Raw genomic sequence first — 16307 nt, 5'->3', positions numbered from 1 at the left:
TCTCCCGGGCCCGGCTTGTGGAGTTCGCGTAGGAGCTTCTCCCACCTTCCCGCCGAGCCCCGGGCTCCTGGGGCCGCGACCCCTTGCCGCACCTCTAGCGCCCTCAAGTTGGGGCTGGATTACGTCCCTCCTGTTCCCCAGAGACACTCCTAAAATTCCTTCAGTGAGGCAGCGCCTGGAAAACCTACCCAGGAAATCTCTGAGCTCGCTCAGCTGGAAAAGGGGGCTCCATCATGAACAGGGGCTTCAGGTTTTTATAAACCCCGCTCACTGGAGCGCCCATTGTCTGCTAAGCAGCTGCCTTGCTGCCAAGAAGGTGAATGCGAACTGGTGTGGGCCACATCCTACGGAGACAGACATCAGGACATCCGTGACTCGGGCAAGCCTGAATAGTCTTTCCATACGTTTGGCCTCTCTCGCCTTCCTCTTCTGCGGGGAGGTAGGCCAAAGGCGGAATTACTTACAGGTTTTCCAGGACTTCGAATGTAGCTTAGGCATTAGGGGCAGGTAAAAGGGGGCAAGAGAATGACCCAATGCCTACTGTTCACATGACCATTTCCTAGATGCACATTTATTTTACCAAAGTGCCTTAACTCTGCAGTGAGAGCTTCGGACAAGTTTGGTTCCAGTAAGTGATGTCCTCTAAATTAGCACCCCGATCCACCTCTAATGAATAAAATAAAACCCCTACGCTTTTCCCTTTACCGCAGAAGCTGCACATACAACTTCTACAACACGTAGCACAGGTAAAACCAGTTCTGAATCCTTAAACTTACTGACTCCATCCCTTTAGAAAGCTAGAAATTGTTCAGTAGAAAAGGTAGCAAATAGATACAAAACATGCAAATCGTTACAAAGCAAGTAAAGATTACTTTTAACTATAAACTAGCCATAAACTCAAATGAGGGTATAGTCATTGTAGAGCAAAATGATACAATGCACCCAACCCGATATTTACATTAAAATACTTCCAGTCACATTAACTTTCAAACAAAAAGACTTACGAATTTACAAATTTTCCCAAAACAACCATACTAAGACGTGAGAAGAAAAATGTTTTTGAATGCCATCTGAGCAGGATAGTAAAATCATTAGAATAGTCTTTTAAGTTCTCAGTTACTGGACTGACAAGATAAAGCTGATGAGAACTGGTGAACGATTTGTTCCTTTCCGTAACTACTATCAGATTAATTTTAAAAATAGATTATTTTAAAATCTATGCCAACTATGGGAGTAGATCACAAGACAGTCAGTTCCAGTAGCATGTGATTAGGTGGGGGGAGGAAACGGGGTTATAAAGGAATATTTCTTTGTTTGGGTGACAAAGATGAATGGTCTATTGTCTTACTGTCTGAAAAGAAAAACAACTCAATAGTGCCACCTCCTGGAGAAATTGCCAAATACACTTTTAAACGCTATTAAATTTGTTGGCAATTATCTGTACCTTCACTTTTTAGTATGTTGCTTTTAGTTATCACAGGCTTACAGTAGTTATATATTTCCTTCCTCAAACTGTATCAGCTTCCAGGACATGGTAACTTGCATATGGCACTGAGAAAATGTTTGAGTGAATACATTTACTATTTCACTTTTTAAAATTGGAAACCCTAGGAACTATATTTCATTTTTGTCTAATGAGATTTACATTAAATATAAAAGTCACACTGTCAGTTCTCCTTTGTGAAATACTGGACATAAGATTTCACCTTATTTGCAGGACTAAAATAAGTAAATGTATCTTATTACTAAAAACCATACCTTTCTCCAGGAAACATTCTATAGCAGAAAGATAACATAAAGCAATTACACATCATGAAACCATTGCTGTTCCTAAGAAAGCTTGTTTTAATATTCTACAAAAAAATCAAAGTTCTACCTCTTTGAAGAATGCCAATTATAGAAGGTATGAAATTTATTGTTTTACCAGGTAAAATACAAATACACTGCCCAGCCAGTGGGAGGGAAAACAATTTAAGCTGAGGCCAATGGAGACAGGCTGAGCTATTCCTTAGTATTTGGGCATTTTTCCCCCTATGAAATGCATGTGATTCAGAGACACGACTCACCTCTCCCAAAAGCAACACTGGCTTTATCCATTTCTGCATTAACCTAGAGTTAAAGGGGAATATTGTTTATTGTTTGGCTCTCCCCACTACAAGTTTCACAGGAGCACAGATCATATCTACCATTTGAACAGCTCTCTCTGCCTGATGGCTAATACATTTCTTGGCATATAGTAGGTAGGTGCTCAATATATTTGTTACAGGAATAAATGAGATAGGATTTTCAATGGTATTTTCTATTAGGATTTAATAAAACAAAGTGATCTTTAGAGAAACAAATCTCCCAATCAACATGCTATACTTAATAACAGTGTTAAAATCACTAGAAGTCTCTGGAACATTGAGTAACAATATACTAGTTCTCTACTTTCCTTATGTGTTATTCTAGGGCAAAATCCCTTTCTTCCAAATGTTTCCTGTCGTTGCAGTTTCCAAATGTATATAAACACATTGTTGTTTTTTGCTGAATTACAGTGTGGATTTAGTATGAATTCAGCCTACCCAAATAGTCATAATTTATTAACATCATATAGTACAACTTCCTACACATTAATATACCCAGAGCCCAGCAAATAATTATGGGGTCCCTGTTAGTGAATTAAATCAATTCTGCATCATCCATATATGGATTAGCCATGTTGTGGACAGTGCAAGCACTTTTCAAATCTCCAGATTTCCCTATTACAAGAGCTGGTGATCTGAAACAAGATCTGAGCTGTTCCAAGTCCCAACAGCTTAATTCTGTGTGTCCATGGGCACACAGCATTAAGATTCTTCATCTGTTAAATAGTGATACAAATAGTGATACTGATACCATCTTCCCATGGTAATTTTTGAGGCTGAGATACAATGATTCTTCAAACAGTCTCCACCAGTCATATGATGGCAGCTCTAATGGGGAGAGTTCGTCATTCATTCCAAAGTCTAACGTAAACTGCTTCTGAATTTTATTTTTTTATTTTTTTTTTGAGACGGAGTCTCGCGCTGTGTCACCCAGGCTGGAGTGCAGTGGCGCGATCTCGGCTCACTGCAAGCTCCGCCTCCCAGGTTCACGCCATTCTCCTGCCTCAGCCTCCGAGTAGCTGGGACTACAGGCGCCCGCCACCACGCCCGGCTAGTTTTTTGTATTTTTAGTAGAGACGGGGTTTCACCATGTTAGCCAGGATGGTCTCGATCTCCTGACCTCGTGATCCACCCGCCTCGGCCTCCCAAAGTGCTGGGATTACAGGCTTGAGCCACCGCACCCGGCCAAACTGCTTCTGAATTTTATAATTCTCTTCCTGATATGGCTGAGATTTGTAATTGATTGCCAGTAAGGCCAAGGTCATTAATTTAATTCTTAGTCCTTCACTTCGTAAACAAGGAAATCTCTTTCCAAATTGTCTATCAAGACCCAAGAACTGGTACAACACTGTTGATGGCTTATTCCAACCCATCAGTGTTTTGAGGAGGACCTCAAAACATGTTCTTCTGATAGTCAATTAGTAGCATCTCCTTATAAGAAAAGCAGCAAAAATACATGTTTGCTCAAGAAATTACAGGGCCAAAAATGGATTTACAGTGCTGTTAACATCTATTAACCACTGGGAAGAGCTGGACTAACATCTATTAACCACTGGGAAGAGTTCATTTATCAACACCAAGGGATTAATGGATATAGTTGATTCTGTTATAGAGCATCACTAAAACAGTTTTAGAACAGACATCTTCATAGAATAGGGATATTAATAATGCTATCCTTTTGGCCCACTAACATATGCATTTCAAACAAAGACTGTATTACAATGGCTGGGTGCAGTGGCTCTCCCCTATAATCCCAGCACTTCAGGAGGCAGAGGCGGGAAGATCACTTGAACCCAGGAGTTCGAAACCAGCCTGGGCAATATAGTGAGACCTCATCTCTTTAAAAAAGAAAAAAGAAAAGAAAAAAAGACTATTAGAAGAGTCTATTAACAAATATTTTAAAATTTTCTTTATTTCAGAACTGCCTTTATGTACAGACATCATTAAAAAAATGCACATACAATGGAGATTTTCCAAGGATCAGGAGTTGGAAATAAAATTTACGGACATTATTAAGAACTGAAATTGTCCCAGAGAAGTACTGAGAATCAGGCTTCCTTAAATGTCCTTGATAACCTCTTCAAGTTCTTCCTTTGTGAACATGTGGAAATTCTGGCCAGGCTGCACTGTGGCTAGCTGGAAAGAAAACAGAAGGGTTAATAAGCTGGGCTCAGTTACCCTGCAGATGGCCCTACCATGGTCAGGAGAAGCTGTGTTGGTGATGCAGCTATTCATTAGGAACTAAGGGATCTGCTGTCCCAAGGCCTTCCCAGGCAGCAGGTCCCTAAAATAGCTCTCTGGCTCCAAAATAAAAATGCTTATTGACCAAATTTTCTATTTTAAGGTCAACTCACCACATCATACTTAACCAAATGCCTGGCATCACTGTCACTTCTTGAAGTCACTTCAACAGGGATCACAAAAGCAGCGGCAAAGTACACGGAGTCAGTACTTTTTTCTGTTAAAGACTCCTTTAGAATTATATTCGAAGTATATTTAAATACTTAAAAGTTGAGCTTGTGTGTGTGACTTCAGGTTACTTGGCCACTCTGTGCCTCTATTTCTTCATCTGTACAATGAGGACAATAAGAATAGCTAATTCACAGAGTAGTTGTGAGGATTAAATGTTAATATATGTAACGTGCTTAGACCATTGCCTACAACAAATAATCATTTACTACTGTCAGGTGTTTTCCCTAAAATTGTTTATGTGGCAAAACTTATCAAAAAAGTTTGTTGTTGTTGTTTTTTGAGACAGAGTTTCACTCTTGTTGTCCAGGCTGGAGTGCAATGGCATGATCTAGGCTCACCGCAACCTCCACCTCCCAGGTTCAAGCGATTTTCCTGCCTCAGCCTCCCTGTAGCTGAGATTACAGACATGCACCACCACGCCTGGCTAATTTTGTATTTTTAGTAGAGACAGTGTTTCTCCATGTTGATCAGGCTGGTCTCGAACCAACCTCAGGTGATCCACCCACCTTGGCCTCCCAAAGTGCTAGGATTACAGGTGTGAGCTACTACACCTGGCCTGTTATGTTTTTTAAAAGGACTGGCCAAGAAAATATTTCATTAACACTGGCATAGGAAATCAGTTGTGACTGCTGAAGATATCAGTAATAACTGGAAGTCCAGATGGTTAATTTCAAATTTAACTAACATGGCCAGGTTTTCCATTCTCTCTGCTGATCGTGTCCCACAGTTTTAGGCAATACTGAGCAATAGGTGCCACATTTGCCTCAAAAGATGTGTGTTTTACATGTCATTTCCTCATAGTGTCTTTTTTTTTTTTTTTTTTTCAGTTTTTAAAATTAAACACATGGCTGGAAACAGTAGCTCATGCTTGTAACCCCAGCACTTTGGGAGACTGAGGCGGGAGGTACACTTGAGTCCGAGAGTCAAAAACCAGTCTGGACAACACAGGGAGACCCCGTGTCTACCAAAAAAAAAAACCCCAAAACTAGCAGGGGGTGTAGCAAATGCCTGTGTCCCACATACTCAGGAGGCTGAGGTGGGAGAATTGCTTGACCCTGGGAGATTAGGGCTGCAGTGGGTTGTGATCATCCCACTGCACTCCAGCCTGGGTGACAGAAAGAGGCCCTGTCTAAAACAATAAATTAATTAATAACAATTTTTAAAAAAATTATAAAGATAGTAGGGCATTTTAAAGTAATTTTCAGTCCTGATATTTAATATAACTTGAAAGTTGCGAGACAAAATTAGCATAATCCAGTTATATGATGTTTAGTATCCTCTGCCTCATCTGTAAGTAAAATTCAGAAAGACTGTTGCACATTTTAAGACACCTGATACCTGGGAACAGACTTAAAAAAAAAAAAAGTTCTCCTCTCAAAGCTTGTAGTCTCCTCTAGATTCTCCTAAAAGATATATCTCCAATTACGTGAAATGTCAGAAAAGTCCCAAATATATTTGCAAAATATAGGTAAACAATTAGTTTACCATATAGACCATGAGTTCCATTCCAAGGATATTTAAACATACAAATATTACTGCTTCTTTTGGCCAGACGTCGTAGCCTGTAATTCTTTTAATTCTGGCACTTTGTGAGGCTGGGGCAGGTGGATCACCTGAGGTCAGGAGTTTGATACCAGCCTGGCAAACATGGCAAAACCCCATCTCTACTAAAAATACAAAAATTAGTTAGGCACAGTGGCACGTGCCTGTAGTCCCAGCTGAGGCACAAGAATTGCTTGAACCTGGGATGTGGAGGTTGCAGTGAGCTGAGATCGCACCACTGCACTTTAGCCCAGGCAACAAAGTGAGATCCTATCTCAAATAAATAAATAAATAAATAAATAAATAAATAAAAATGTTACTACTGCTTCTGTTAAGGTATATCTTTACTTGATGATCAATGACGTGAGGACACAGAAATACAAGGGCAATAATCTAAAGAGTTAGGGCCTAAAGAATTTCACTCATGACTCAGGCTAGCCTTCTCAAAACATTACAGGGGCTAAAAAGCAGAAACTGGGAAAACTCTTGAGTAGAACAGTCCTACAGAAGAACTGGAACGCAAATCATACCATTAATAATAGAGTTTGAGCCAAGGACTGCTTTCAGGAAGTTGCTCATCACTAGATAAGTAAAAATAATCCCTTACATTTGCATAATAATAAATTTATTTGCATAATATGAAAGAAAATTTTCTATTTATCTCACTTTCAAAAAACACTTCTATGAGGCAGGTAGAACAGATATTGTCTTTCACTCTATTTCACCAATAATTAATAAGCACCTGTGTATTAGTTACATGTACTTGTGACTAAGGATCCAAAGAAAGAAAGTCCATCTTATTTACTAAGTGCTAGATGCCAAATGTGTTCAATGTCAGGTAAGTGTTATAATAAAGCTAAGCATATGTATAAGAGTGATCTGGGGGAGCCCAGGAAGGCTTCAGGGAGAAGCAACTTTTGAGTTATGTATTAAAGCATGGCAAGAATGGGTCAGACAATCAAACACAGGAAGGGAAACAATGTGCAAATGTGCAGAACCACAAAAGAACATGATGTATTTGCAAAATTGAAAGTAATTCTGTATGGCTAGAGTGGAGGTTGCATATGGAATATGAAGTGAAAAGAAGAGGGAACAGGGGGGTCAGAGCCCATGGGAGACAGTACATTAAAGCGGTTAAAAGTATAAGACCTAAGACCAGACCTGGATTCAAATCCTGACTCTACCATTTACCTGTTGGCCCTACCCTCTCAAAGTCAGTTTCCTCTTCTGTAAAATAAGATTTTCGGAATAGGAATATCTATCTCATAGAGGTGTTGTGAAGATTAAGAGAAGTAATTGCATGTAAAATGCTTAGCAAAGTCTCTAATAGATTAAACAAATGACTTAAGTAGTAGTGAATTATGCCATGAAAAGAATTTTGGAATTTATCTCACAGACAACAGAAGTCAGAAAAGGTTTGTTTGTTTGTTTTTGAGACAGAGTCTTGCTCTGGAGTGTAGTGGCATGATCCCAGCTCACTGCAACCTCCGCCTCCTGGGTTCAAGCAATTCTCATGCCTCAGCCTCCTTAGTACCTGGGATTACAGGCGCATGTCACCGTGCCTAGCTAATTTCTTGTATTTTTATTAGAGACAGGGCTTTCACCATGCTAGCCTGGCTGGTCTTGAACTCCTGGCCTCAAGTGATCCACCAATCTTGCCTTACCAAAGTGGTGGGATTACAGGCGTGAGCCACCATATCCGGCCAGAAAATATTTTTTAAGCGGAGAACAATTAAGATTAGATGTAGCTTAGAAAATCCACTGTAGTAGCACAATGAGGAAAAAATGGACTGAAATGGAGGAGGGCAAGATTAATTAGGAGGCCTCTGAAAATATACAAGGTAGGGGAAAAATGGGGACCTGAACAAAAGAAGGCACTGGAAGTAGGGATGCAGAAGGGACATTGACTTGGGAGTTATTTGTAAGGGAGCAAAGAAATGATTTGAGTAAAAGGGAAGGAAAATCAAAGTCTTCCAGGTTTCTCATGTGCATAACAAGTGCACTGGGGGTGTCATCAGCCAAAATTAGAAATATGGGAAGATGAAATGGTTTTTAAGAAAGATAATGATTTTAATTTTAGAACCGTCAAATTCGAGGTGAATGCTTCAAAAAGGTCAAATGATAGTTCCAAAGAGTGACCATGAAATCTGACAAATAAGAGTTATCTTACCAAGGAGCAGTCTCATGGAAATAATAAAAGCTGAAACAAATAGTAATGATTGAGGAGTAAATGAGAGGTGAAGCAGTGGAGATAAGACAGGTTCTGTTTGGAGGAGACTTGGCAATAAAGGTGAAAAAATAGGATGGATGAAATAGCACTCAGCAATAAAATGTAACAGAATTGATGCAACATGGGTGAATCTCAAAATCGTGCCAAGTGAAAGAAGTATAGTCCCTATAGTCACCTACAGTCCCAGCAACTCAGGAGGCTGAGGCAGGAGAACTGCCTGAGGCCTGGAGTTTAAGACCAGTCTGGGCAACACAGCAAGACCCCATCTCTAAAAAAATTAAAAAACATTAGCCAGGCCTGGTGTGTGCACTTGTAGTCCCAGCCACTAGAGAGGCTGGGGTGGGAGGACTACTTGAGCTCATGAGTTCAAGACCAGTCTAGGCAATATAGCCAGACCTCATCTCTTAAAAAAAACCAACCAAAACATTTATATGAAATTCTAGAACGCAAAACAAATCTATAGTGACAAAAAGTAGATCAATATGGGGGAAGAGACTACAAAGTGACATGAGGGAACTTTTTGGGAGGATCGATATAATGACTGGGGTGACACATATGGGGTAGTACATTTGTCAACATCTGCTGAATTGTAAACTTAAAATTGGTACATTTTACTGTATGTAAATTATATCTCAAAAAAGTTCATTAAAAGTAAGGACACTAGACAGAAGGAGGTATATATAAAGATTTTCTTTTTTTTTTTTTTTTTTTTTTTTTGAGACAGAGTCTCGCTCTGTCGCCCAGGCTGGAGTGCAATGGCCGGATCTCAGCTCACTGCAAGCTCTGCCTCCCGGGTTCACGCCATTCTCCTGCCTCAGCCTCCCGAGTAGCTGGGACTACAGGCGCCCGCCACCTCGCCCGGCTAGTTTTTTGTATTTTTAAGTAGAGACGGGGTTTCACCGTGTTAGCCAGGATGGTCTCAATCTCCTGACCTCGTGATCCACCCGTCTCGGCCTCCCAAAGTGCTGGGATTACAGGCTTGAGCCACCGCGCCCGGCCAAGATTTTCTTTAAAAGAAAGATGTAAGATGTAACTTGGATTTTTTTTTTTTTTTTTTTTTTTGAGACAGAGTCTTGCTCTGTCGCCCAGGCTGGAGTGCAGTGACACGATCTCGGCTCACTGCAAGCTCCGCCTCCCGGGTTCACTCCATTCTCCTGCCTCAGCCTCCGGAGTAGCTGGAACTAGAGGCACCCGCCACCATGCCCAGCTAATTTTTTTGTATTTTTAGTAGAGATGGGGTTTCACCATGTTGGCCAGGATGGTCTCAATCTCCTGACCTCGTGATCCGCCTGCCTAGGCCTCCCAAAGTGCTGGGATTACAGGCGTGAGCCACCGTGCCTGGCCGGATATTTTCCTTTTCTTAGGGGAAAAGGAGGGAGGCTGGAGCTCCAAGGAACAACTAATGGACTAAGAACTTACAGCAGATGGGTTCTAGAGCAGTGGCTCCCAAATGTTAGTCCTCCTTAGACTGACCTTTCACAGCAGCCTATGAAAGCTGGTTCTATGGGTGAGACATTCACCAACAATACCCTCCAGTATTCTCTAATCTTCTGTCCTTAACTAGTCAATCCCCTACTATGGATTAATCCAACCATCCATTTTCTCATGAGTGTAGTCAACAAATATCCTGGTAAGTACTAATTGGTTTAATTACTGATTTATAATTATAGCCTTGGTTGGCCTTTACATTTTATTTATTTATTTTCTGAGACAAAGTTTCGTGCTGTTGCCCAGGGTGGAGTGCAATCTTAGCTCACTGCAACCTCTACCTCCCAGATTCAAGCAATTCTCATACCTCGGCCTCCCGAATAGCTCACCACACCCAGTTAATTTTTTGTATTTTTTTAGTAAAGCCGGGGTTTCACTATGTTGGCCAGGCTGCTCTTGAACTTCTGGCCTCACGTGATCTGCCTGCCTTGGCTTCCCAAAGTGCTGGGATTACTGGCCTCAGCTAGGATTTTAATATGGCCTAGCAATCCTTTTACTCTTCCCTGTCTTCTCTTTTCCCTATCCATAATGACTTTTCCAAATATTTCCCATTCTCAATTTTACTGTTGCATTCACCCACCCTCAGCAGATGACCTTACAATCACTAGGAAAATTCCGGGGAAATGTGGGACATCTCTCCAGTTTACCGCCAAGCCCACCTATCTTTACTCGTCATTACTTCCTTTTCTCCTGTCTACTCTTAGCATACTAAAAAAGGACATTCCCAAGCTGGTCCATACCTCTCCAGTCTCATCCCTTACCATCCCCCACCATCTTATATATATCCCACACCCAACAGTCAGACAAAACTTCAAAGTTTCCTTTACCCACAATGTTATTTTTACATCTTGAACCCTTTGCACATGTTGTCCCCTCTTCCTGGAATACCTTTCTGCTCCCTTTTCCAGACATCTCCTCTTCCAAGAAGCTTCCCTAATGCTTTAGTCTAAGTTACACATACGGGAATCTGTTCTTACTGACATTATAGAAGTATCACCCCAGGTTGGTTCTTATTATCTATATGTTCCCTGCACTACACAGTATACTACTTGAATAGGAATTGGATTTTCTGTGTCTGTATCCCTGGGCATCCAGCATAATACCTGCTATATAATGGGTACTCAGTATGATGCTGAATGAATTTTACTTTTCAAAACCAACTTTTTCATGTGTACCACCCCTTACCTCTTCTATAACTTTTCCATCACTATCCTAACCTCTCCTTTTATTTCTTTCAGGTTTTTTTTTTTTTTTTTTTTTTTTTTTGAGAGAGTCTCGTTCTGTCACCCAGGCTGGAGTGCAGTGGTAAAATCTCGGCTCACTGCAACCTCCACATCCTGAGTTCAAGCGATTCTCATACCTCAGCTTCCCAAGTAGCTGGGATTACAGGCATCCACCACCACGCCTGGCTAATTTTTGTATTTTTAGTAGAGATGAGGTTTCACCATATTGGGCAGGCTGGTCTTGAACTCCTGCCCTCAAGCGATCCACCTGTCTCAGCCTCCCAAAGTGCTGGGATTACAGACAACTGCGCCCGGCTCTTTCAACATTTTTCTATAAGCTAGTTTCATCTCTGTTTATATTTTCAAGACTTCCCTATCCTTAAAACGACACAATCCTTTTATTGAATGCTACCTTCTGCCAACACAAATCAAACTTCTTAAGAAAGCAGCATACTCTTGTTTTCTCCACTCATCACCTCCCTTTCATTCTGTTTATTTTATTTTTGAGACAGAGTCTCCCTCTATCGCCCAGGTTGGAGTGCAGTAGCTCACTGCAACTTCCGAATCCTGGGTTCAAGCAATTCTCATGCCTCAGCCTCCCTAGTAGCTGGGACTACAGGTGTGTGCCACCACACCTGGCTAGTTTTTGTATTTTTGGTAGAGATGGGGTTTTGCCATGCTGGCCAGGCTGGTCTCAAGTGATCTGCCTGCCTTGGCCTTCCAAAGTGCTGGGATTACAGGCGTGAGCCACCTCGCCAGGCCTCATTCTTTAACTCACTGAATTCTGGCTTTTGCCAGCACCACTTTACTAAAGCTGTTTATTATTCAAAGGCTGTTAATAATTTCTTAGGAACTAAATATACAAAAATGTGATTTCTATGATCTATGTAGTCTTCAGCAATGCCAGCTATAATATCTGAATAAAAAACAATAAAACAGCCAGGTACAGTGGCTCTCACCTATAGTTCCAGCTACTTAGGAGGCTAAGGCAGGAGAACTGCCTGAGGCCAGGAGTTTGAGACCAATCTGGGCAACATAGCAAGACCCCATCTCTAAAAAAATTAAAAAACATTAGCCAGGCCTGGTGTGTGCACCTATAGCCCCAGCTACTCAAGAGGCTGGGGTGGGAGGACCACTTGAGCCCATGAGTTCAAGACCAGTCTAGTCTAGGCAAATATAGCCAGACCTCATCTCTTAAAAAAACAAACAAAAAAAATTCAACAATAAAACAGAAAGTACCTCAATGTTTGTTGCATTCAGCTTCTCCTCCATTACTTGTTTGAGGATGATGAGTGAAGACTTGATGGCTTCTTTCAAAGTCATAGACTTGAAACAAAGAAGGCAAGAAGATGCCTATTAATTATACGCAATCCCTCCTTCCTTCAAAGATTTTCCCTTTATCTCACTGAAAAAAGTATGTATCAAGTATGTCAAACATCTTACTTACTATGGTGCATTACAAGTATCTCCAGAACTCAAGTAAATGGCAAATAAGTAGAATACACTTTTTCAGGGAAAAAACCCCAAAACCTTATTGTGAGCCACAATAAAGTCACCAACCAAAGTAATCTTTGAAGAAGGGGAAAGAGATAGACTTATCTTGTGTACATTTGAATTCCTCTTTTAATTTAGAAGATAATATTATTGGCAATATCCTATGAACAATGCCCAAATGATCTAAGAGGTAGCCTAACAATTTAGAAAATTCATATTTACCCTGTTTTGTACCTAATTTCCTCCACATGTAAAATCAATATTATTAGGAGCTAATGTAAGCAGGCTTCCCCATATGAACCACCTGAATAAGTACAGCAGCCTTCAATCACACCAATGAGTTACCCAAAACCAAATCTTCCCATCTCACAAAGAAAATACCAAATGCCCACTTGCTTCAAGAACCAATTGTAAAACGCTAAGTAAAGCTGTGGAGATAGAGGATAAACATATTGTGGTACACCCATACCATGGTATATTACTCAGCCATCAAATGGAAATACTGGTACAACATGAATGGATCTCAAAATCAGTGTTAAACAAAACAGATACAAACTGACTAATTGTTTAATTCCATTTATAACAAAGCATAAGAACAGACAAAACTAATGGACAGTGGTAAACATGGTTGTAAAGGAGGGAAAGAGATTGACTGGAATGTGGATGAGCATTTTTTTGGCGGTGATGAAAGTGTTACCTTGTTTTGCAATTGTCAAAACTCATAGAACTGAACTCTTAAGGTTTGCACATTTTATTATATGTCAATTATACCATGAATTAAAAAAAATAGTAAGAGTTGTGAGAATACTTAATTACCTTGTGGTAAACTTCTTGCAAGGAGCTTTGGGCGCCCTCTGAAGCAGAGCCAATTGCACGAGCATCACACTGTACAAAGGTCCCAGATGGATCCATATGAAACCTGCAAAACCCCCAAAATGAGGACTAAAATGCTCAGGAGTGGTGGCACTTTACGTAACAAACGTCTCACTAAAACAAAGCACAAATGCTTGGCCCTAGAGCCAGGAGACACCACTGAAACATTGAGGCAGCCGGGCGCAGTGGCTCAAGCCTGTAATCCCAGCACTTTGGGAGGCCGAGACGGGCGGATCACGAGGTCAGGAGATTGAGACCATCCTGGCTAACACGGTGAAACCCCGTCTCTACTAAAAAAGACAAAAAACTAGCCAGGCGAGGTGGCGGGCCCCTGTAGTCCCACCTACTCAGGAGGCTGAGGCAGGAGAATGGTGTAAACCCAGGAGGCGGAGCTTGCAGTGAGCTGAGATCCGGCGATTGCACCCCAGCCTGGGTGACACAGCGAGACTCCGTCTCAAAAAAAAAAAACATATATTGAGGCACAGATCTAAAAGATGTTCTATGTCTGGAGAAACCAGACATTTTAGAAAGTGTTTAAGAAAATTAGCAGCTTCCTTAGGGATTCAGAAGTATAGTATGTATAAATATGGTACTTGTTTATGCCTATCTTAGAAATATCTGAGGATGAGGATCAGATCAACATTCCAGAGCAAAGCTCTAAAACATACCCTGACTATAGTAACAAGTTACTTCTAATTCCTTCCAGAATTAGCACTGGTTCCAATAGAGGAATTCTTCATGGAATCCCCAAATTTGGGCAAACGGCATAGAATCACTAAACTTTAGTATTAGAAGCCATATATATATACATATACACACACACTTAACAATAGCCCTTTTTACAATAATCTTTTTAAAATACATTTTTTAAAGAGATGGGGTCTGACTCTGTTATCCAGGCTGGAGTGCAGTGACATAATCATAAGCTCACTACAGCCTGGATGACAACTCCCGGGCTCAAGAGATCCTCCTGCCTCAGCCTTCAAGTAGCTGGGACTACAGGTGTGTGCTAATACCTGGCTAATAGTCTACAATAATCTTCTCAGTCCCCACCCCAAATTAAAATAACTCCCCACAAAAGCATGGGGGAAAATTACAAAATGGTACTTACAGCTGAGGTCCTTTCTCATCAACTCCTCCAAATAACAATGCTACTCCAAAGGGACGAGACTAGAACCAAAAGGCAAGAGATATTAAGATAAATGGCTATGAAGTAAGGAGTGAGAGGGGCTGGGAATGTTATGTTTACAGGACAAATGTCCTAAGTCCCACAGAACAATAAAAAAAACTCGACACAAGTATCACACTCACCATGGCACCTGGATCTGCATCTTCTTCTCCAAACTGGAGAGCCAGATTGGACACAGCTTGGGTCACACTCTCCACTGTCATTGTCTCATTGTAGGTGAACCAGTGGTTCTAGAAGAAGAGCAAACCATGGTACACCCTTCTAATAAGGACACTGAGGCAGCCCACCATCTCACTACGCACATTCCTTTAAACTGGGATTGGAAACTGAAGGCTCAAATGTGGTTTTCTTAATTAACATTAACCCTGAGTACTTGGGAGTACATGAGAGGAAGAGAAATAGCTCTGGAAATAAACATTATCACAAGGACTCTAAGCAACGACGGACAAGAGAATTATTGCCTTGAAAAAGAGGAATATGCCCTGAAAGCACCAAGTTTACTCTTGTCAAAAACTAAAAGTGCCTCTTTCCCTCAAAGACTCTAGCTTATTCTGTTGATGTTTAAGTTAAATGACTTATTCTTACATAAGTACAGACAGCAAACTTGCAAGTAAGTGCAAAAAATTTTACCGTGAGATATATTTTTCTTACTAGCCTATCTCCAAGCAGCAGCTACAAAGTTTAAAAAAAACAAAAAAAACAGTATCCCTGACCAGTATTTGTCAGCTGGTACAAGTTATTACTCACCAGAGGAGGGCTGTTATTTGCAAGCCTGGCAACAAAGGCAGTTGAGGTGAGAATATCCTTTAACTATGTCCACCTCCTGCCGTGATGCTCCCACAGAAAGTCAATTAGGAAACAATGCATTACAATGCATGCTTTATATAAGGCAAAGCCAAAAAAAAAAAGGAAGACACTGTCAGCACTACTGACCAGAGCCTCTTTAAAACTGCAGTGATCAGACAGCTAAACTCCAAGCCCCAGAAAGTTCTAACTGGGAATTCTACCCAAAATTACTCCCAAGAGCCACATCTAATATTGACACAGACACCTGCAGTATAGCCCAGGCAGCTACATAATCACTAAACAAGCAACTCAAGTATCCTGGTAAAAGGGAGATAATGCCAATTTTACCTGTGTCTCCACTCTGGCTTTATCAATTAAAGTCTTAGCATCAGCAATTAGCCCACTCATGGCACAACCTGCAATGTAAAAGTGACAGTGACCCAGTGGCCAAATCCTTGTAGAACTCTTTCATCCACTCAGGAAATCCTGAAATTCTGGAGTGGAACCATGGCAGCCATTCAGCTATCCCATGGCATTTTATACCCGAAAGTTTAGATAGGAAATGATCTGCCCTGAACCCAAGTATTAACGATGTTAGAAACAAAAAACCATCCACAATGACACACAAGTCCAGATGATAAAAATAAGTCCAGAGAAAAGCAGCTAAACAAACATGAATTTCCACATATTACATCCCTAAACATCCCTTTAGCACTCTTTGTAGATGATGATACATTTTCAAACTAAGCAAACACGAATGTCCCAACCTGGGAAACAGAGAAAAGAAAATCACCTCACTATGGACTACAGTGGAGGACTCTCGAATAAATCAAAAGCCTTTTGCCTCTCTGTCCCAAACACAAAACAACTAGTTATATCAGAGA

The 16307-nt window shown here is 40.9% G+C and overlaps 1 protein-coding gene and 1 long non-coding RNA gene across 3 annotated transcripts in view; one reads left to right on the top strand and one right to left on the bottom strand.

Moving 5' to 3' along the window:
• Positions 1-306: 306 nt before the first annotated feature.
• Positions 307-4183, top strand: LOC139364240 (uncharacterized). Its single transcript, XR_011625722.1, has 3 exons — positions 307-439; positions 1769-1903; positions 4046-4183. It is a non-coding gene; the product is annotated as an uncharacterized lncRNA (long non-coding RNA).
• LOC105479282 (proteasome 20S subunit alpha 5) overlaps positions 4021-16307 on the bottom strand; it is a 25716-nt gene continuing 13429 nt past the window's right edge. For both annotated transcript variants that reach the window (XM_011737240.2, XM_011737241.3), the window contains 6 exons: positions 15772-15839; positions 14760-14867; positions 14560-14618; positions 13392-13494; positions 12321-12407; positions 4021-4262 (listed from right to left, as the gene is read on the bottom strand). In XM_011737240.2, coding sequence (XP_011735542.1) covers positions 4185-4262; positions 12321-12407; positions 13392-13494; positions 14560-14618; positions 14760-14867; positions 15772-15839 — 503 coding nt within the window. In that variant the 3' untranslated portion in view covers positions 4021-4184. The remainder of the gene's footprint in view (positions 4263-12320; positions 12408-13391; positions 13495-14559; positions 14619-14759; positions 14868-15771; positions 15840-16307) is intronic.

Source organism: Macaca nemestrina, chromosome 1, assembly GCF_043159975.1.
Source record: "Macaca nemestrina isolate mMacNem1 chromosome 1, mMacNem.hap1, whole genome shotgun sequence".
NCBI lineage: Eukaryota > Metazoa > Chordata > Mammalia > Primates > Cercopithecidae > Macaca > Macaca nemestrina.
This window is presented reverse-complemented; position numbering and strand designations above follow the sequence as displayed.